Here is a 21803-nt window from a genome sequence, read left to right on the forward strand (position 1 = left end):
TGAAGCACTACAGCTGCAGCATTTCAAATGTAGACAAGCCTTCAAATGCATTTTCTTCAATCCAGCCAGAAGAGAAGTTTGTAATAAGAACTATCCAGATATATGATTTTGGATGAGAAAAAAAGTAGGGATATACTCTTAATATTTTTGCTGTAAAACATGATTATTTTTTCTCTGTGTAGCCCAGATGTTTAGCGTGATCGATGCAGTTCCAGCAAACAAGCAGCATTTTGAGTGTTACCGTGTATGCATGAAAAGGAATGGATTATTAAAGTCTATATTCTCCTTGACAGGTGCAGATCTCTAATTCTGTTTTGCTCCTCTTAATTTTAGTGGCCATATAACTCACCTTCAGAAAATGTTTTAATTGAACATTCATATTGAATTTGAGTAAATTCTAATAAATGGGGTTTCTTCCATGCCCTGTTAATGTATGATGTGAAATTTGTTGCACATAATGTACATGTCCCAGAGCTAAGTGTTTTATCTTGTAAGTCAGTTTCCCCTCATCCTTCAGGTGGCTTTTACTTAAAATGTAGACAGTAAATAAATTCTATTTTGGAAAGTCTTTGTTGTTCTGCAAAAGAAAAGAGAATCAAAATTATAATATGAAAGGATTTTTGGTTGTTGTTTTTTATTTACAATTGCTCAGTGAGTTCAGAATTCACTATCCTTTAATTATGCATAGACTAAACAATTTATTAATGGAAGACTATCAAAGCTGGGATTTGTAATTCACTTTAGGCCATATTAATCCTTGGTTTAATAATTCTGTTGATGCTAATGGAGCTACATCAGGGATGAATTTGGCCCTATGAGTTTATATTGCTACTTGCTATAAAAAGTAAACATACAGTTTTCACAGTACTGACTATCCTTTTGTTTGAGAGTTGACCAAATATACTTTGATCCCACTTTTAGAAAAAGAATTCTCTGTTGTCCATTAAAGAAAGCTCTCCCGAGAACTGGATCAGATTATGGAAACTCGGGTGAATGCGCATAAGTGCATAGGAAGTGAAATTTACGAAGAAACAAAATAGGCCCTTGACAATAGATGTATCGATCAAGCCAAGTTAATAAATCAGCAATATCATGCAACACTATTCAACAAACCCACTCTTATATTTTTTTAATGTTCCTGCTGTGTAGGCAAGGAACATGCATTTTCCTGCCAAAGAGAGTGCACTACAATTGAAACACTGAATTCAGAAAAGTTTGAATGTAAAAGGTTTGCATCCAGACCAACAAAAGGGGACACTGTAGAAACAACCTAATGCATGAATTGGAGTTTTAAGTGACATAGCTTTTCTTTTTAAAACACCCTTCTGTATTTCTCTAATGCTATAATCCTTATTGATGGTGGCATAAAACAGAGTAAGGAGTTCAGGGCAGTTGTTTAATTTTCAACATGGTCCCTTGTTTGGCCATTCCAGGATTGCTTTGTTGACTCGCTCAGAAGTCAACTGGTATGTTAATTTCATGCATGTGAGAATGTGCTCAGAGGAGAAAGTGTTCCATTCTTACTCATTAAAACAAATATTTGTGGTAAATTGAGGTTCCTCCCTCCGTTATAGCATTTGCAGAATCACAAAGAGCAAACTTATGCTGTGTACATGTTCTTCTGGGTGATGATTCACTGGCTTCTTATCATGAGAATTGTTTTATATCTATATTTCATTAATTTGGATGGAGTTGTGCACATCCATGGTAGCAGAGCAGGAACTGCTTGAGCTGAAGCAGAGCTTCTCTGCATGAGTTTAGGCCAATGTTGCACTTAGGTTCTGAATGTGCTGGGAAGACTTAGTTTCACAAACTGGGCTTTGGATCCATATGCCAGCAGTGTTCCTTCCAGATTGGTGGACGTTAGTGGTCAAATATTTGCTCCTCTAATGATAGAGCTTATCAAAACCTTCTTTAGGAAAGAGTGCCATGACCTTTGTTCAAGAAACCTTGGTGCTGACAATCTAGGCAACTATAGAACTTTTTCTGTCTTCCATTTCTGGTTAAGACAATGGAAAAGCCTGTGGTGAGACAACCCACAGTATTTAGACACCTTGGATCTCCTTGACCTATGTCAATATGGCTTCAGACCTATGTATGGCACTGAGACTTACTGGTAGTATTAGTCAATGATCTCCTCCTGGTGATGGATAAAAATCAGGTGTTCATGCTGATACTGTTAGATCTATCAGCTGCCTTCAAAACCATTAACAAGGAGGTGCTGCTGACTTGCCTATGGACCCAAACTGGCGGAGTTGGGATTGCCTTGTGATGGTTTGATTCTTTTCCTTCTGAGAGATCAGAGAAGGAAGGTTTGGTTAATTGCTTTTCTGGCCCAGGGATTCTCAAATTGAGTTCTATTACATGACCTTTCCTGATCAATGTGTATATGAAGTCTTAGTCAAGAAGGGGGTGGGAGTTGATATATTTTCAGTATGTTAATGATGCTCAGCTCTCTCTACATTGTCTGATCTAGAGGGTTTAATTGAATGGCTATCTCATGTTATGGTAATGATTGGAGCATGCATGAGAATGAGATGGCTGAGGCTCAATCCAGACAAGATTGGGGTGATTTTGGTTGCTTAGGGGAAGCAACCAGAGGATATGGGGAAAATTATATCAGCCCCTCTGATTAAGTATGTGTTTGCCATTTGTCTGTCAGCTTGTCTTCTTAGACTCACAGCTACTGATAGATGATCATAGCAGCAGTGATGAGGGGACTCTTTTCCATCTGCAGTTGTAAAGAAGGTTGCAACTCCCTCTTGGATGTGGACGTCACCGCTCTCATCTGTGTCCTTGTGTCCTGGAGATTAAATTATTAAACTGTATGGGAGGCTGCACCTTAAATCATTTTAGAAACTGGAGTTAGTGCAGAAGGCAGTGCCTTCCTGTTAAATGATGTATCATATCTCACTTTGAGCATATCCCACCAATGCTCCATAATCTTCATTGGCTGTCTGTTGATTTCTGGATGGAGTTTAAGGTGCCAGTTATGAATTATTCACTCAACTCTACTAAAATTTAAGACTTTCTTTCTTTATTTATTTTATCTTTTTTTGCTGGGTACCAACATTTTTCCTGTGTGTTAACTATATTATTCTCTTTTTCATTGCTGCCAGATTAGCTTTGAAAAGAGAATACCAATGCTGCATCATAGTTGAATTGGCTGTTAATGAGAAATATAAGGTTGATGAGTTCTTCTCTCCACTCATGAACAAGTTCCCGAATGAGGTTTTATTGCAGGATAGCTCACTTTCTGCCTCTCCTGCACACTCCTCTTGTTTTAGATTTTTAATTCATTACGCTAGATTTTTAATATATTTATTTCCCTTTTAAAATAGCACTATTTCCTCTCAATGGACCAGCTCAAAGGCCTTCTTAAAACATAAGAATGGCCATACTGGGTAAGACCAATGGTCCATCTAGCCCAGTATCCCGTCTTCCGACAGGGGCCGGTGCCAAATGCTTCAGAGGGACCGAACAGAGCAGAGCAAATAATCAAGTGATCCACCCCCTGTTGTCCAGTCCCAGCTTCTGCAAGTTATATTTTAGGAACACCCAGAGCATGGGGTTGCATCCGTGACCATCTTGGCTAATAGCCATTGATGGACCTCTCTTCCATGAACTTATCTAATTCTTTTTTGAACCCAGTTATACTCTTGGTCTTTACCACATCCCCGGCAAAGAGATCCACAGTTAACTGTGTGTTGTGTGAAGAAGTACTTCCTTATATTTGTTTTAAACCTACTGCCTGTTAATTTCATTAGTTCTTATGTTATGTGAAGGGGTGAATAACACTTCTTTATTAGCTTTCTCCTCACCATTTATGTTTTATAGACCTCTGTCATATCCCCCTTAGTCGTCTCTTTTCTTAGCTGAACAGCCTCAGTCTTTTTTTAATCTCTCCTCTTGTGGAAGATGTTCCATACCCCTCATCATTTTTGTTGTCCTTGTCTATGTCCTTTTTCCAGTTCTAACATATCTTTTTTGAGATGGGGCAATCGGAATTGCATACAGTATTCAAGGTATAGGTGTACCATGGATTTATATAATGGTATTATATTATATATCCCTTCCCTAATGGTTCCTAACATTCTGTTAGCTTTTTTGACCGCCGCTGCACACTGAGAAGATGTTTTCAGAGAACTGTCTACAATGACTCCAAGATCTCTTTTTTGGATATTAACAGCTAATTTAGACCAATGTATAATTGGGATTCTATTTTCCTACCTGCATTACTTTGCATTTATCAGCATTGAATTTCATCTGCCATTTTGGTTTAGATGGAGCCCATCCTTCCTGTATAGGCTCCTCCTTTCCCAAAAGGTTCCCCAGTTACTAGTAAACTTAAATCCCCCTTCCGAACACCACAGTTCTGCCTGTCTTATTAGCCCTGCACATGGAACTGGAAGAATTTCAGAGAATGGTACCATGGAGGTCCCGGACTTGAATCTCTTACCTAGTAGCCTAAAAATTTGGCCAGCAAGGTCTCTCTCCTACCTTTCCCTATGTCACTGGTACTTAGATGTACCATAACCACCAGCTCCACCCCAGCACTGCACATAAGCCTATCTAAATGTCTTGAGAGATCCCCAGTCTTCACACCCAACAGCCAATTCACCATGCTGTTCTCTCAGTCATCACAAACCCAACTATCTATATTTCTAATCTTATCCCCCTTTACTATTACCTGTCCCTTCCTAATAACAGGGATGCCCTGCCCTGAAGAGGTATCCTCACCATGAGAGGATACCATGACATCCTCTAGAAGGAGGGTCCCAACTATGGGATTATTTCTCTCTGCTCCAGCTTGATGTTCTCCTTCCCCAAGACTTTGATCCCCCTCAAAAGCAGTGAGGTCGTCAGATGGTGGGTGGACCTCGCTACCGTGTCCTGGTAAGTCTTTACCTATGTACCCCTCCACCTTCCTTAGCTCCTCCAGTTCAGCCACTCTCGTCTCAAGAACTTGTACTCGGTCTCTGAGGGCCATGAGCTGCTTGCACCGCATGTACACACATGCCACCTGCCTACAGGGCAGGTAATTATACATCCTGCACTGGGTGCAATAAACTGGATAGCCACCACTCTGCTGCTGGACTTCTGACAGCCTTTTATGTGCATGCTGAAAATACCTGCTTTGTACAATATTTAGAAATGAGTACTACAAATTAGATTGTAAACTCTTTGGGATAGGGACACCATCCACTAGTGTTCTTTGTACAGCATCAACACAGCAGGGTTCAACTCCTGTTTAGGGCTTCGAGTTGTTGCTGGTTACAGCTAATAATAACTAACTGTTTAAGGGGAATTTGCTCATTACATTGTAGGTGTTCTGATCCCTGATTACCTCTATGGGAGGGGATGTTTGCCTCTGTGCATTTGTCTGTCTGTGCCTTTTTATTTTCAGTGTGGGGAGAAAATAAAGTAGGTTGCATATTGGATACATTATCTCGGTATTAAAGTGCCATTCCCAATCTCTTTTGGATAATTGGAACAGAGAATCGCCACTCTTCATCCATCACTTTAAATGAAGGCCATAGTAAAATAGCTTCAGCTGCTGGGAATCACAAATAAGAACACTTTATCCATTTCAGTTCCTTTTTGCCCATGAAACTGTTTGAAGAGGTTTTAGCACTTTGAGCAGCAGCAGGAGGCATGTCAGCAGTTTTACAAGCCTCTTGGGGGATTGCTAAAGTGCACTGTAAGGACCTCCCAGGAAGTGTTTCATGTTCTTGGGGTTTTTTTTTTAAATTCAACTGACATATTGTGTAGCGTGTTATTTGTATCATTTGATCCTGGATTCTCACTGACCGTAAAGGTCTCATTGACCAAAAAACTAGGTGTCATTTCACCGTAGCGTTCTAAACCATGTTACCTTAAGGTAACAAAGGCTATTCAAAGATAGGTTACCTTGACAGCTACTAGTGACCTAGTAAACCTATGTAATATGGGCTAAACAGGTGACTGTGGGGCATCTCTGCTCTCAGTTACCCTCATGAGACTCTGGAGTAATTCCATATCTTTCCATTCATCCTTTATATTTGTAATGGAATTAATTTTCTTATAAATTGAGAGGGATTGTTTCTGACGGAGTGTTTTTTGTTATTTATAGCCAGATAAAAGGGCTTCTGGCTTTATTTCTGTGGTTTAAGAGCCAGTCTAATCCTAGTTTTGTATTCTCTGCATGTCTTCGAATAATATAATCACTACATTTTACTCTTTTGAAAGCTGCCTGTTTTGAAGGACTGGGGCATAGGCAGTCTGGTCTAGCAGTCACGGCAGGGCTGGTGCCCACAAGTCAACGATGGCCAGGAGGCGGTAGTCACTGAGTAGGGGTTGGAGTAATCGCTAGAGCCAGGATCGATAAGCAAGAGTCAGGGTCAGAGTCAGGCAGGGGTTGGAGATCAGAGGTAGTACCAAGCTGAAACGAGGAGGCAAGAGTCAGGGTGGGGTTGGAGACCAGAGATCAGAAAATGAGGTGAAGTCTGGAGTAGCAGCAGGCCAGGAGTCTGTGGGGTTGCCCAGACAACTTCATGAGGCATCCAGTAGGGTTAAATAGTATGTGTGGGCCAATCAGAGGGACGCAGAGTACTGTCACTATGGATGTTTTGGGCAATACATCCTATGGCACCTAATCTCCACAGTGCTCCTTGGATGTGGCTCTGCATGGCCTCCTGATGGTGCTGTGGAAACATCAGCTGTCCCAGGCTCCACAGGACCACGTTCTAGTACCATGGATCCAGACACCAGCCAAATTTAAATGGGTTGGGGGTGAAGTGTGAGTGGGAAGATAATCTGTCTCCTGTGAGGTTTGTAAGGTAACTCACCAAATCAGGATTTGATTGTATTCTTAATGATAATCCAAGGAAACTGAGCAAACTGCTTCAGGAGAGGAAGGCTTTCCATCAATTTAGAGGTGAAAGTCACTTTTATCATTTCATCAATCCCCTGACCATCCATTTTTTATTTAGGCCTAAGAATTTACTTATCCTGACAATGAAACCCATGCTACCATTTTTTACTTAGAGGGTTACATTATTTTTCATACATTATCTTTCAAACAGATCCTTGCTGCATTTTTGAGATTCATCTGATGCTGAAAGGCTCCAGCTTACGTGTGGCCTATCTGGGAAAAATCAAACTTCTTTTCATTACTCTTGATTAAAAGGGAAGGCCCTTTATAAAAAAAGAAAGGCGTACGAAAGAGAAAAATGCAAGGAACCAAACGCAGCCCAGTAGAGTGATGGAATTGTTCAGCCAATTGTTAGTCGATCAGTAGTTGCTATAGCCACAAACTAGCCAGTCTATTGTCCAAAGCAATTTCAGGTTGCAATAATTTATTTACATTTGATTAATTTACTGTATTGACCTTTCTATAATGCATGTCACTGTGGTATCTGAACACCTGTGATAATACTTTGAACTTTTATAGTGCTTTTGACCTGAGAATCTCAAAGTGCTTTACTAACATTAAAGTATTGAAATTTACAACACCCATAGTAAGGAAATGAGATATAGAGTGGTTAAGTGATTGGTTAAGACCATGCAAAAAATCTGTAGTAAAGCTAGGAGTGGAACACAGGTCTCCTGACTTCCAGTCGTGTGCCTTAAACACAGATCAGCCTTCCTCCCCATTGTCTGACTCTGTTGCATTCACTCAACTTGCAAGGTGTAAGATGCAGTTATATACGGCAGCTCATGCGTATTAGCTTATTTAATTAGTTTAACTCTAAGCCAAATCAGACTGCTTATTGACACTTCTGCTTCAGAGTGCTTGTGCACAGCACCACTCACATCACCAGCCATGGTGAGTAGTGCCCTCCAGGGGCAAGGGAAATGGGGAGAGAATTGCTTAGTTGCATGAAACTATGAGTATAGGACAATGGCACTGAATACTGGTACAATTTTACCCAAGCAGTGGTGATTTTAGCTGATATCTTGCTCCTGGGGGTATCAGAGGCACAGAAAGCACACCTGCTACTGGCATCCCAAAGCCACCCGGGCCCGTATGCTGCTAGCCTGTTTGTTGCAATGGTGCCTGCCAAAGTTATTGCAGACTGGTGTGGGAAACTATTCTACCATGGAGGAAGCTATAAGGCTGCCACCCCCAGAAACCTTTGGGAGAGAATTGCAGAGTAGCACCATGAAAGTTTCATCGAGATCTCTTCAGGAGGATTTAAGGGACATCCCTGTGTACATAAACAAACTGCTCCGCATGGGCTGCCTGCCCAACTCTAAAGGGGAATGAAAAGCAGATAACAACGCTACCTCTCTTTGTCGTACCACTACCTCTTCTAGTACGAGTAAATTAATGAAATGTCAATAGCTGTGTCCTGCTAAGTTGGGGGCGCCATCAGTACATCATTGTAATGGGAAATGCATTTACGTACTTACCCGAAGTTCCTTCTCCTGCATTGGGCTTGCCCATGCTCGAATACTGGGACTGATTGGACTGTGGTGGAGTCTCAAACAGGTCCTGGCTTGCATCATAGCTGGATCTTCTGGTCACTTGTCCCCCATCCTCCTCTTCCCCCTCCTCCTCATTCCTTGCCTGGGGTCTGTGTCTTGGGCTCCTTGGAGGTATCCATGGTGGTCTGCAGGCTCCTGGTGGTGTCTCCTCCAAATGTGGCATGCAGCTCTTTATAAAAGCAGCAGGTCTTCAGCTCAGCATCAGTTTGATTGTTGGCCTCCCTGGCCTTCTGGTATGGCTGCTGCAGTTCCTTCATTTTCATGCAGCACAGCCACTGATCCCTGTCGTACCCGTTCTCCTGCATCCCTCGTCCAATCTGCTCATAGATGTCCACATTTCTGTGGCTGGTCCTACCTGTGCCTGCACAGCCTATTCTCCCCTCAGGCCCAGGAGATCCAATATCTCCTGTCTACTCCAGGCAGGAGTGTGTAGCCAGCATGGTCAGCTGAGCAGTCGCACACAACAGTGTAGAGCTGCTAGGTGTGCTTGCCAAGATGAGTAATCAAGAAAAGGTATTTCAAAAATTCACAGGGTTTTTAGGGAGAGGGGGGCTTATGGTCTCTGTGATCTCTGGGCAGTGGAGTTCACAATTGTGACAAAAGCGGTCAGTGTTGGGCATTGTGGGACAGCTGCTGGAAGACTGTTAGGGTCAACATAGGTAACGAACGAAGTGTCTACACGTGCACTGCATCAACCTCAGTACATTGACCATGGCTCAGCACCATTCGGGGAGGTGGGGTTACTGTGCTGTCACAATGGGGCACTCACATCAGTGGGAGACAAATTTAAGCATGCACTACTAGGTTGATGCAAGGCAGCTTACGTTGGCCTAACTGTTGTGTAGACTAGTCCTAAGCACCTTTATTTATACCACCACACGTAAAGCTCGTTTCATTTGATGTTTAGCTGTATATCAAACTGATAAAAGCAGCAGTAAGTTCCAAACTAAAGCTAACAGACTCTTCAGAACTCACCTCTCTGTATTGAAAATGTAAAATCAGTCACTGTTCAGAGTGTTCATAACGTAGCAGGTTTCGGGTGCAGTTTAACCCTCAACTTACAATTTATATACCTTTTAAAATGAAACTTTAAACAAAACAAAACAAAAAAAGTGAAAAACTCCTACCTAGATTGTGTGCGATTTACCTGTAATTAAGAACACAGAGTGAATGATACATATAAAGGGACTCTGAAAATATGCTGAGTATTGATTGAGTATTCTCTGTGGTCTATTGTGTGTTTCAGCCATTTCTGAAATGCATGCTGTTGATGAGATGGGCTGTAATAGACCTTCTAGAGACCTTCTTGTCTTTTCATATAAGTAGGCATTTGGCAGCGTTTTAAAATGCATACCTGATAGAACTTTGTTTAATGCATTTCACTTTTTTCATGTGTGTGACAGTGTACCCCATAAGGCTTTATGGGGAGGGGTGCTTATAAATGTATGTATGACATAACTGGAATATGTTTGGTGCTGCCTGTGCCAGGTAACATATCTCCGTAAAGGTTATGGTCTACTATATCTATTCATCGTATTTGTACATATATATATCATTTTCTACTTGAGGTTAAGAATATGGTCTGTATGCTTGCTTGGTTTCTAAGTAAGCTTTGGGAGGCATTTGGTCAGCTTCTTTAGGAAGGAATTCGCCAGGTTAAGTACCTGATCAGGGAACAATGCATCTTGGAATGCTCCAATCCACATAAGAAGTCTTCCTGGAGACATGCAAGATTCCATGTGGGCAATGGCTTCAGCCTGTAAAGACTGAGTCATGCAGGGACATGTGACTTGCCCAGGTGACTCCAGAACTCCATCTTGGAGCTGGACTTTGCATAGGAGGGAGGAGGGGGGTCTCCTCCCACAAGAGAGAGTCTATTTACCCCTGGGGGAGACCCCTCCATTTTGGTCTTCAGCTGGCTAAAGAAGGAGCCTCTCCACCCCCCCAGGATGCTTGAAGGGAACTGAAACAAAAGACAGTAACTATAGGGGTTGTGAGAGATTGCTGGACCCAGGCTAAAGGGAGATTAGCCTGTGAAAGGGAGCATTCTGGAACTGGTGAGGAACTTATCTGTATTTAGTTTGATTAGGCATAGATTTGCGCATTTTATTTTATTTTGCTTGTGACTTACTTTGTTCTGTCTGTTACTACTTTGAACCACTTAAATCCTACTGTCTGTATTTAATAAAATCACTTTTTATTTAGTAATTTACTCAGAGTATGTATTAATACCTGGGGGAGCAAACAGCTGTGCATATCTCTCTATCTGTGTTATAGAGGGCGAACAACTTATGAGTTTGCCCTGCATAAGCTTTATGCAGGGTAAAACGGATTTATTTGGGTTTAGACCCCATTGGGAGTTGGGCATCTGAGTGCTAAAGACAAGCACACTCCTGTGAGCTGTTTTTGGGTAAACTTGCAGTTTTGGGACAAGTGATTCAGACCCTGAATCTGTGTTGGAGCCAGACAGGAGTGGCTGGCTCAGCAAGACAGGGTGCTGGAGCCCTAAGCTGGCAGGGAAAACAGAAGCAGGGGTAGTCTTGGCACATCGGGTGGCAGCTCCCAAGGGGGTTTCTGTGATCCAACCCGTCACAATGTGTTCCTTGTTTAATTCCAACAAGCATCTGACATGAAAGCTAAAGATAAAAGTGTGACATAGTACAATTAGCTTCTGTGAAGTCTGCATAGCACTAATGGAACACAGCTCTTCCCTATGCACAACTAGCATAATGCAGACCATTTTTTAGTCATTTGTGCTATACATGAGAAGCTGAAATGAGTACTTTTGTGCCCCCGCACACACATAACCAAGGTCCCTGTGTCTGATAATATTGGAAATAATTAATCTTTCCAAATATGAAAAGCAGTAATTTCTGCAATCAAGTCAGAGACATGTAACACTTGTAATGTAAACCTTTATACAGTAAGAAAAATAACCTGGAATTTAGAGCAGAGTCTAGAAATACAGTAAATATCAGGAAGCTTTGTAAGCTGCTTTCGCCTTTTTCCATCCAGTATTGTCTAAATTGTGCCTTATTAGTGCGTGTTGTGATTTCATACCAACAAATTTGTAGCTGTTTCTGGTCAAATAAATACAAGCTTAAGAGTGCAGTTTGAAATCAATGTGCTGGACTTGTGCGTTTAAATCCACTGAACTGTTAAGAAACGGGATTTGTGAACATGCTTTGTGAAAATGCTCTCTTGAAAAAGTTCTAATATTTTGCTGAAGCAGAATAGATTTATTATTGTAGCAAACCAGCAGGGTTCTTCCCACTGTGGTCATGATTTTTTGTTTCCTTTGGCCTAAGTAAGTGTCTTTCCTACATTTCATAGTTATAATTAGAAATAGGTTCGAGCTATGGAGTTTGGGTCCAGATGCAAATGCGAATTTCCCTAAATTTCAGGGTGTGTTTGGATTTAGTGCTGTGGTTTGATCTGCTGGAGAGACAGCCTCAAGCTGTGAAGTTTGGGGCTGAATTTTCCCAGTGTTTGGAAGGGGGTTGGACCTCGTGCTCTATTTTCAACCCACTTCTGGATATACTATGGGGGTTCTGCTACAGTTATGGCATATGTGTGGCCCTGTATCCTTCAGGATGTTGATATAATTTCATCTGCCTTTAGAGCTACTCCACTATTTACCCTAAAACAATTTTAGTGGTGTCCGGGTGTGAGAAAAGTTGCGCTGATAAGGTCTGATGGTTACTTCATTATGTTCTGCACCTCTTGATGATGATGTTACAGTTAATTTTTAAAAATGCTTTATAAACACTTCAGCCAGCCCCAGTACTTACAACAAAGAAGCACAGCACACAGCTGCCAAATTTAAAATAGGAGCACTTAGAAAGATGCCACAGATGGATTGTGTCATATATGGGGGTTGAATATGAATGTTGGGTTCCTTCTGGAAAAGGTCTTGCCTCCTACCCTCTATTGATTATATATTGCATTTGCTGCTGTAGAACATAGGTGTGGGGTAAATATAAAAGGTACAGGAGAATATATTCCACCCAGTTTGCTGGCAGGGAACAACAGCATTGCATTTCTTATACCAGTTTTCAGTCCTGTGGAGGGCAGGTCGGCAGTGCTCGGTGTGGTATCTGCAGTGCTCCATCAACTGTGGCAGCAGTTGAATGGTGCAGCTGTTGAGCGGCGCAGCTGCACACAGAGAAACATGTCTGAAGAACAGCTAGTCAAAAAAAAAACCCAACCAATTTTAATTTGAAATTTTTCATGAGAGATTTTTCACAGGCAACTTTCCAAACTGAAAAATATTCAAAATTCTGATTGTTCCCTCCCCCTCAGTTTTTTGCCGTTGAACTACAGTATAATAGAATTAATGCTATCTAGAGGATTTTTTCCCTTCATTTTTTCCTCTTTCTCTTTGTTTTTTCCTCCTGTTGACATTTTCCAAAGTCAAAAATGTTTTGAAATTTTACAGAAGGAAAAAAATGTGAAAAAAAGAACAAAACCAAAGCCTGGGCTTTATTCATTTTATTGTGCTTAGTGGGAATAATGGGGAAGGCAGAAGGTGAGGAAAGTGGTAAAAACAAAAAATTAAAAATGTAATTATTGATTTTGGAGAAAAAAAAATTAGAAACCAAATTTTCATTTCATGACTTCTCATCAAACATCATCAAAAATTACATTTTTATAGGAAAAAAGTACAGTTTTAACCAGAAAATGTTTCTCTGGAGGAGGAGTGTTGATGTAGCCATGTCGGTCCCAAGGTATTAGAGAGACAAGGTGGGTGAGGTAGTATCTTTTATTGGACCAACTTCTGTTGGTGAGAGAGACAAGCTTTCAAGTTTACACAGAGGTCTAATTCAGGTGAGCTCTCTCACCAACAGAAGTTGATCAAGTTAAAAGATACTACCTCACCCACCTTGTCTCTCTCAAGCTATACTGTGCTAGAGGCTGGCCAGCAGGGAGAGCAGCACAAAGAAGGCTGTTTGCCTCCAGGCAGACTCGGGGAGGGAGAGATTCTGGCTACTGGGTATAACTCTCCCCACTGGTCTAGGAGAAAGAAGGAGAACCCCCGGCACCTTCCAAAGCTCGAGGGAGAAAGGTGCTATTGGTGAGGGGCTGGAGATTAAGAGGAAGCAGAGCCTAGAGGTGAAATGAGGGAGTCAGAGGGGATTGGGATGAAAACAGGGGAAAATGTTAGCTAGAAAGATGAGGGGCAGAGGTAGGGTGACCATATTTCCGAAAGGGAAAACAGGACACCTGTGGAGCTAGTTTGAGCGCCACCCTCCCCCCCTCCTGTGCAGGGCTGTCCCAAGTCCTTCACCCCACTCATGAGGGGTCGCTGCTCGCCCGAGCCCTACCCCCCCCCCCACACGAGAGGCTGGGGCTGGCGTCACTGCTCACTAAAGCCCTGCTGCCCCTGCCCAAGCCTTGCCTCCCCCACCTGTGCGGGCATTGCCACTCCCCCCCACCCCCACCCCCGATCATGTTGGCAAGAGCAAATGTGACAAATGCCCACTTTTGCCAAAAGAATCAGGACAGCCAGGATGTTTTTAAAAAGGGACTGTCCTGGCCAAAATGGGATGTATGTTCACCCTAGGCAGAGGGACACTCTGAGGTAGGGGGAGTAGTGAGAAATTTGATGGATTTGGAGTGGAAGGGGAACTACTGATGGACTTGGTGGAGAAGCAGATGTATTTTGAGGGGCTGGAGATGGGGGAGTTGATGGGTTTGATAGAGGGGATTTGAGGTTCTGCTGAGGGCAAAGGGGTTTGCAGTTCTGACAGAACTTGCAACTGGGGCAGCAGCACCAAGAGCATTTATAGAGCCAGCTTCTTGTCCCTCAGCTTTAGGGCCAAATTACTCCTCTGAACATAGAGCAACAAGTGGTCAACCTGTCAGACAGGATTTATGTGCTTGAGGGCTCTAAATATTGTTTCCTCAATGCTCATTCACTGACTAATCGGCAGCTTGTTCCATTTGTTTTATGATTGCTAATACCAATAAACACTTGTAATCCCCCAGCAATGAAATAGGCTGCAGTTCTAGAAAAACTGGACCTGTTGGAGCACTCAAAGGCGTCTTTTCAGTAGGATCATGAGTTGTTTGGGAGGAACCAGTGAAACTGAATGGCTGCCTAGCTGAACATTTAATCCTGTGTGATTGTTTACATGATTGTCATTCTGATTATGCCCCCGTCCATGATTAGTGAGCCTTTCTCCTTTCACTACTTTACAGTTATGTTAACAGCTCTAAAGAACTGCCAGCATAGCCACTTTAGCAGCAGACAGTTACACTGTGCTTTTTTTATTATTATTAGTGTTCAATTTTAGGGGTTGCCAGACACTAAATACTAAGTCTTCTCTTTATAGTTCTATGGTAATTTGTCCTACAGTTATAAAGTAGCTCTTTTTTTTCCTCCTGCTTCCTGCTAAACAAAAACTCACTTTTTTTTTAAAGACTGAGCAAACAGAAAATTGTTCCATTTTTTATATAAACGGTGATTATATGAACAGATATTATCAAGGTTAAAAAAAGAATGCAGAGCAATTTATTTCTGAAAATCCTGGTTGGGGTGGGTTTTTTTTTGTTTTTTGTTTTTTTGTTAATGGTGGTTCTATTACATTTTTCCAGAAATATTTTTTCAAATGCTGTTTGTATTGCGGTACTGACATTTAGTGCAAGTCTGGGTAAAAATGATATTTAAAGATCTTAAGATATATTCTTGTTCTGCAACAATAAATGCTGCTAGCTTTCAGGTACAATTATTATTCCATCTATTCTTAACATTTTTATTCCATGTATTCTCTCTCTTTCTGGTAGACGCCTTGCATTTCCAAGACTGAAAATCAGCCTCAAGGACTTGCAACTAGTGTTAGGTGGGGACAGACACCCATCAATCAGTCTACACCCTGGGACACAGATGAACCACCCTCTAAACAGATGAGGGAGAATGAAAACCCAGGTATGTTTTCAACCTTATTTGTAATTCTACTAGGGAAAATAGTTCAAAGCAAATTCAATACACTATCTCCAATTACCTCTATAAATTAGACTTTATTGTAAGTCATATATATATATATATATGTATATGACTTATGAATATATATATATATATACACACACACACACTGCAGCTGGATTTTTCTCTCTCATTGTAAAGACCCCCTCAAGTTTCCTATACACCAGGGCTAATAGAAATGTATCAAGATGCCTGCAAATTCATTAATGTGTTTTTCCCCTTTGTTTTTGCCAGAGTAAAATGGACTGGGTAGTACTTTAAGATCTCTTTTATGTCCAGAACTACCTGAAACGATTTCCAGCTTCCAGACACACGTACATTGTGCAGCTATGCCAGATGCCTAATTGCAACCTCTTTGTAGTGGCTGGAGTGCTACTATTACACATGCAGGGTGTTTGTCAGGGAGCCATGAAAGCACGGTGGGGAAAGAGGTTAATTTTCTTGGAAGCATATACTTAAGCTGCATAAAGCACAAAATACATAAAATTGTAAACATGCTGCATGTTACCTGATCAGTATTTTAACAATTGCACTTACATCACTGCAGCAATTTTAGGCACTTATCAGTTTGGAATAGTTCCAGATCCTGCACCACTTTATATATTGTAAAGAAAAAAGAAACCTTAGGTGCTACTAAAAGGTTCATTTATGGGCAGCATTTACATAAAGAGAAAGTTTGTGTGGTGGTTTTTTTGTTTGTTTTTTTGGCCAAAATTGTTCTTATTGCTAGCTTTCCTTTTTCCTCTCTGTTCCAGGTACAGCACCATGGGTTACAACAGTTGCAGCCGGTAGCCAGCCAACTCTTATAACTCATTCATATGGAATGACTCAGCCTCCAACCTTCAGCCCAGCAGTGAACGTCCAGGCCCCTATCATTGGAGTTACACCCTCACTCCCTCCTCACGTTACCCCTCAGCTTCCATTAATGCCAGCTCATTATCAGCTTCAACAGCAGCCTTCACAGCCTCTGAATAACATGGTTGTGAACCTGCAAAGCCAGCCTTTGTACACTAACAGCCAGCCGATCATGTCCTCTATGACTGGGGTCGGTCAGGTGACTCACCCAGGCCACACTGCAGTAGGGAATGGTCATATGACTTGCCCTATTCTGCCTCCACCACCACCTGCTCTGCCTTCAGCTGCCCTACCCAATAGTGTTCCAGCTACCAATGGGCAGGCTGCTCCTCAGCTTCCTCCCAACCAGACGGGCAATCAGGAGACCACAAATGGGGTACAAATGCTACGGACTATTGGCGTGGGAAAGTACGAGTTCACAGACCCTTGGCATCCAAAAGGTAAGTCAGACTGGACCTCTTAATGTTGTTTTTGGTACATGGTGCCACAGTACATGGGCTCTCAGGAATGAATTAGGCCACAGTATTCAAGTTGTGCCAAGAAAGCTGTAAAAGAGGCGCAGCCTAGCCAATAAAAGCATCTCTACTGTTGATGTACTTGTGCCAGTACTCCAGCATCAGTTTCCTGTCTTGTGCTCTGCAGTAGCTTTTATGAATTAAAGATGACAAAACCAATTCTTAAGAGGGGGAGAAAGAAAAGCTTGGACTTTTTTTAGTATTGAATGACACCTTTTAGGGTCCATCAAAGAATCTGGTATTCCACATCTCAAAGCACATGAGATAGCTGCTGTTCAGTGCTGCACAGTTTCTATGATTCCTTTTGAGATGTAATATATTTATTTATAAGTCAGACCACTTTCTTTGGCTTGAGTTGAGCCTGAGCTACAAGAGTAAAAACTTGTTTTTAACTGTTTCCGCCCTGTGCATTTCAAAGGGAACCAAACCAGTGAAAGTTACATTACTGACTGGAGCCAAAGAAAGCCAGGAAGTTCAATGTTAAAGGTGAAGGTCTATGTACTATCCACTTCATTGGGCTTAAGTGGACAATAATCTATGAACAGTGGATCTTCAAAGGTTGATCCTTCCTGAAGAGCAACTTCGAAATGTGCTACTGTACTCAGGCACAATGGAATGTTATGTTCAGAGTTTCAGTCTGATACCAGACCCTGGAATGTTATTTTAATCTAGTCTCTGTGTGGTGATCATTTTTATTTCACTTTTTGGGTTTTGCCCAGCTTTTAAAAAAATCATTAATATACCAGGTGTGAAGCCGAAACAAAATTTAGCTTAAAAAAACACAAACTTCCTGTCAGCAAAATCTATTTAATTGATGCAAAAGACCACAAAGAATCCATTAGGTCAGTGGTGTTATTTTTATATTTGTATTTAGGCAAGGCCCATGTGTAAATTATGTACTCACTATGAGCTATTAAAGTCTATTGTGTAAATCTGTATTAAGGCCAAGGGATCTTTATTAAAAAATGGTTAGCCCAATATCCCTTACTGCTTATTATATGAATTATATTTTGGCAGGTGCAAACCCTTACCAACACCTCTTGAGAAGCCAGTACTGCACATGCTCAGCAGTTATTTTCCAAAGCAAAATATTGTGACTGCTTTCTTAGTTTTTCAGTCCCAAACTACCAAATACAACTAAACCCCATTGCAGGCTGTTGGCCTTCCTTATTTTTCTCTCCTGTAAAAGCTAAATGGACTTTGAGTGATACAAGTACAGACAAGCAGTTGAAAATGGGTAAACTGCTGTTTTGAGTGTTTTTTGTCAATTGTTTCTCTTAAAACAAATCCCTCTGGTCCAAGACCTTGTTTTCCCAGATGGTTTTACATGTTATAAACCATTGGAAAAAAGGGACTTCTAGACAAAACCTGAGAGATTCTTAGCTGTGGTGTTTCTATTAGATCCTTCTCTATTATACTGAAGCCATTCCTTTTCCAGAGCAATGTTTCTCAACCTTTATGGCCAGTTACCTCAGTTTACCAGGCAAAGGGTGTGATTACATTACAGCGGCTGCAGCAGCACAGCTACATCGCTGCAGCTGTGCCACTGTAGCGCCACAGTTTAGATGCCTCCTATATCGACGGAAGGGATTTTCCATCAATGTCGTTAATCCATCTCTCTGAAAGGCAGTAGCTCGAAGTATTCTTCCATTGACCTAGCTGTATCCACACTGGGAGTTAGGCTGACCTAACTACATCGCACAGGGCACAACATTTTTCACAGCCTTTAGCGACATAGCTAGGTCCATCTAATTTTTAAGTGTAGGCCAGGCCTAAGGCCTGATTCAGCATGTGCCTAGTTGTAAGTACTTGTGTAGTCCCATTGAAGTCAATGGGATTGCTTAAAAACCTTGCTTAATCAGTGCCAGTAGCTTCAGGTGTTCCAGATGCAACCTACCACTCCCCATCCAATTGCAGGCATTTAACTTGCAATATAACTCTGGCTGCTTCAAACCATAGTCTAATCTCATTAGGGTGACCAAATCACAACACTAAAATATTGGGACACATTGGGGTGCCGTCAGCCCCGCCCACAGTCCACCCCACCCCTCCCAGGGTCTGCCCCCACTCTGCCCAAGGTCCCGCTCCCTCCCTGTTCAGCCCCCCTCCACCACGCCCTTCCTCATCCCCCCAGCCCCCGTTGGCTTGCTGCATCCCTCCTCAGTCCCCCACCCACCTCTCGCCTTTTCACCCTCGCCACCCGTCACTCGCCTCTTCACCCCCCCGCCCACCACTCACCCCTATGGCACCGACTTCCCCTCTGCTGGGTGGGTGCTCACCCATCCCCCACCTCTTCCCGCCCTCGCTCCGCCCCCATTCCACCCCTTTCCCCCAAGTCCCTGCCCCTGCCCTGCCTCTTCTCCACCTCCTCCCCTGAGCATGCCGTGTCCCCACTCCTCCCCCCTCCCTCCTGGAAAGAGCTAAGTGCCGCCAAACAACTGTTAGGTGGCGGGAAGCACTGGCGAAGGAGTGGGGACGCAGTGTGCTGGGGGGAGTGGGGGAGAAGAAGACGAGGAGGGGAGAGCTTGGCTGCAATTTTTCCCCGTGGGTGCTCCAACCCTGGAGCACCCACAGAGTTGGTGCCTCCCTCACGCTCGCCTCCTTATCTGAATATCGGGACAAATGGCGTCCCAATCGTACATTGATCAGGATGCGGGACAAAGGGTTAAATATCGGGACAGTTCCAATTTTATCAGGACATCTGGTCACCCTAAATCTCATGGCGGAAAATTCATTATCATGGCAAGCTTTTAATACTGGTTTTCAAACTCTTGACTATCAATGACGCTAACACTGCTCCAAACTCTAGGCTTGCAGTTGTAAAAGTACACCTCTACCCCAATATAACGCGACCCGATATAACACGAATTCGGATATAACGTGGTAAAGCAGTGCTCCGGGGGGGACGGGGCTGCGCGCTCTGGTGGATCAAAGCAAGTTCGATATAACGCGGTTTCACCTATAATGGGGCAAGATTTTTTGGCTCCTGAGGACAGCGTTATATTGGGGTAGAGGTGTAGTCTCAGCTCCGTTGTGTGTTAGAACACAGACATATGAGGCAGGGAAACAGTGGGATACTTGAGTTCAGAGAAGCTCCTACTTAAGGTGAGGAAAGGGTACAGAGAATGCCAGTCATACAAGGCCAAAGCAGAAGAACTTAGTACCCCTATGTGTGATTGGGAACCTTTGTACCTAGGACATGTTCAGAAGCAGAATATGGAGAAAACCACCAATTCTAACCAGTGTTAACTGCTAACCGATTAGCCGTGCTATTTTTCATAAATTGCTGGCTAGACAGCTGTTTTCCCAGGAATTAGATTTAACTAGCTTCCCTATGTAGGGTCATCAGCAGCTAATTTATTCCCTGTCTTTTAATGGTAAAGAGAGACAATGAAACATGCATATTCAAATGCCTCAAAAGCAGAGCTTGTTTTACAAAAAAACCCAGGGCATTTCTTCCTCCGCTTCTAATCTTGAAAGCCTTTGTTTATAAAACTATAATTCGGCTTGGCAAATCTAATGTCAAACAAGCATATACAAAAAAAGGGGGGGGCAGGGGGCCAGGGAGGGAAGAGAGAAGAAAACTGAGTTTTGAAACCCAACCTTAAAAACTTGCTGTGGTAGAGTAGGATTCTTATTGTAAACCATGTGGGTTTGGATGTGGGTTATTTTTTTTTAAATTGTTTTAATTCCTCCCCTAGGGGATTTAAGGCACTACAGTCCAATTGATTTCACGCTCTTACATGATAGACAGCTTGCTCTCAGAGAAGGAATGGAAACACATGTGTTGATATCAAGCTGTTGAAACATTTAAAGTCTGAACTGGTTCTTTACCATTTTTTAAAAGATTTTCTCCCTTTTTGGGGGTACCTTGGTCAGCAATATAAGAAGATCTGCTGCAGACAGCCTTAGGATCTCTCTTATTAAATTCTTGAGATTTTCTATTTTATTGTTTGACTTGACAGTCCAGTCTTGCACAGGTCTGAATAATTACAGAACATTCCCCTAATTGAAAGAACTGATCTTGCCAGTCAGAATAAGGGGAGTACTGATATTTTTAGACTTCATTAGTGAACTGATTTGAAATTTCACATTTTGTTTCCTATAATTATGTTTCATTTGGCTGAGTTGTATTCCTGTAGGGGCCAAATTAGAATGCATTCACTCGAAACTGTGTTTCTTAATTGGTTACTTCTATTTAAAGCTAAACAAATAAATTACAAAAAATTAAAGGCACTGTTGATATGCTGTTTCATTTGCAATAGGTCAAAGTGATCTTCTGTAATGTATGACTGAAGAAGTCAGATTGTTTGTGTTTTCTTGAATGTTAACAAGAATAGTTACATACAGCAGATTTTCTTTCTATTTACGGTGTAAAGGACCAATCCTGCGATGTTTACTCATGCAAGTATTCCCTTTAATTGTAATATGACTTCTTGCATAAATAAAGATTTACTCACATGAGTCAGGCTTGCAGGATTGGCCTGTAAGTCTTTCTTCCTAACTGGGTTGTGGGAGGCGATCCTGTGAGGGTTTTTTGTTGTTTGTTTTTGTCACATATTAAATACAATTTTTTTTATATTTAGCCTCATTAATCAAATGGATTTCCTATTTTAAAAGCAGCTATTATGGGAAAAGTAAACAGTATTTTAAAAAATGATAATTACTTTTATGCATCATGTGTGAAGAATTGTATCTCTGTGCTTTGTGAAATGTGTGGGATCTATTATCATACATGATCAACAGTAGTACTGAGATGTGACTGGTTTAGACAGTAACTGCCTTTGGGCTGAATTTACAGTAAGCATTTCTAGCTGTCATCCAAAGCCATGTCACCTTAATACAGAAATGTCACACAAATATTCTAGTACAGAATTAGCTATTGCACTTCATCCCTGTTTCAAGTCCTGTTCTGTCTTGGAAAGATAAGTGTCATGGGAATTAGAAAGGAAAGTATATTCAGAAGTATGCGCTGAGGA

General features: G+C 41.9%; 1 protein-coding gene across 1 annotated transcript in view; it reads left to right on the forward strand.

Moving 5' to 3' along the window:
- Nucleotides 1-21803, forward strand: part of KLHL29 (kelch like family member 29) — a 303040-nt gene that overhangs the window by 124552 nt on the left and 156685 nt on the right. Inside the window, exons 2-3 of the mRNA XM_029912274.1 lie at nt 15256-15397; nt 16210-16749. Of these exons, the coding sequence (XP_029768134.1) occupies nt 15256-15397; nt 16210-16749 (682 nt within the window). The remainder of the gene's footprint in view (nt 1-15255; nt 15398-16209; nt 16750-21803) is intronic.

The sequence above is a fragment of the Terrapene carolina genome, unplaced genomic scaffold, assembly GCF_002925995.2.
Source record: "Terrapene carolina triunguis isolate 2854851 unplaced genomic scaffold, T_m_triunguis-2.0 Scaffold42, whole genome shotgun sequence".
Lineage (NCBI taxonomy): Eukaryota > Metazoa > Chordata > Testudines > Emydidae > Terrapene > Terrapene triunguis.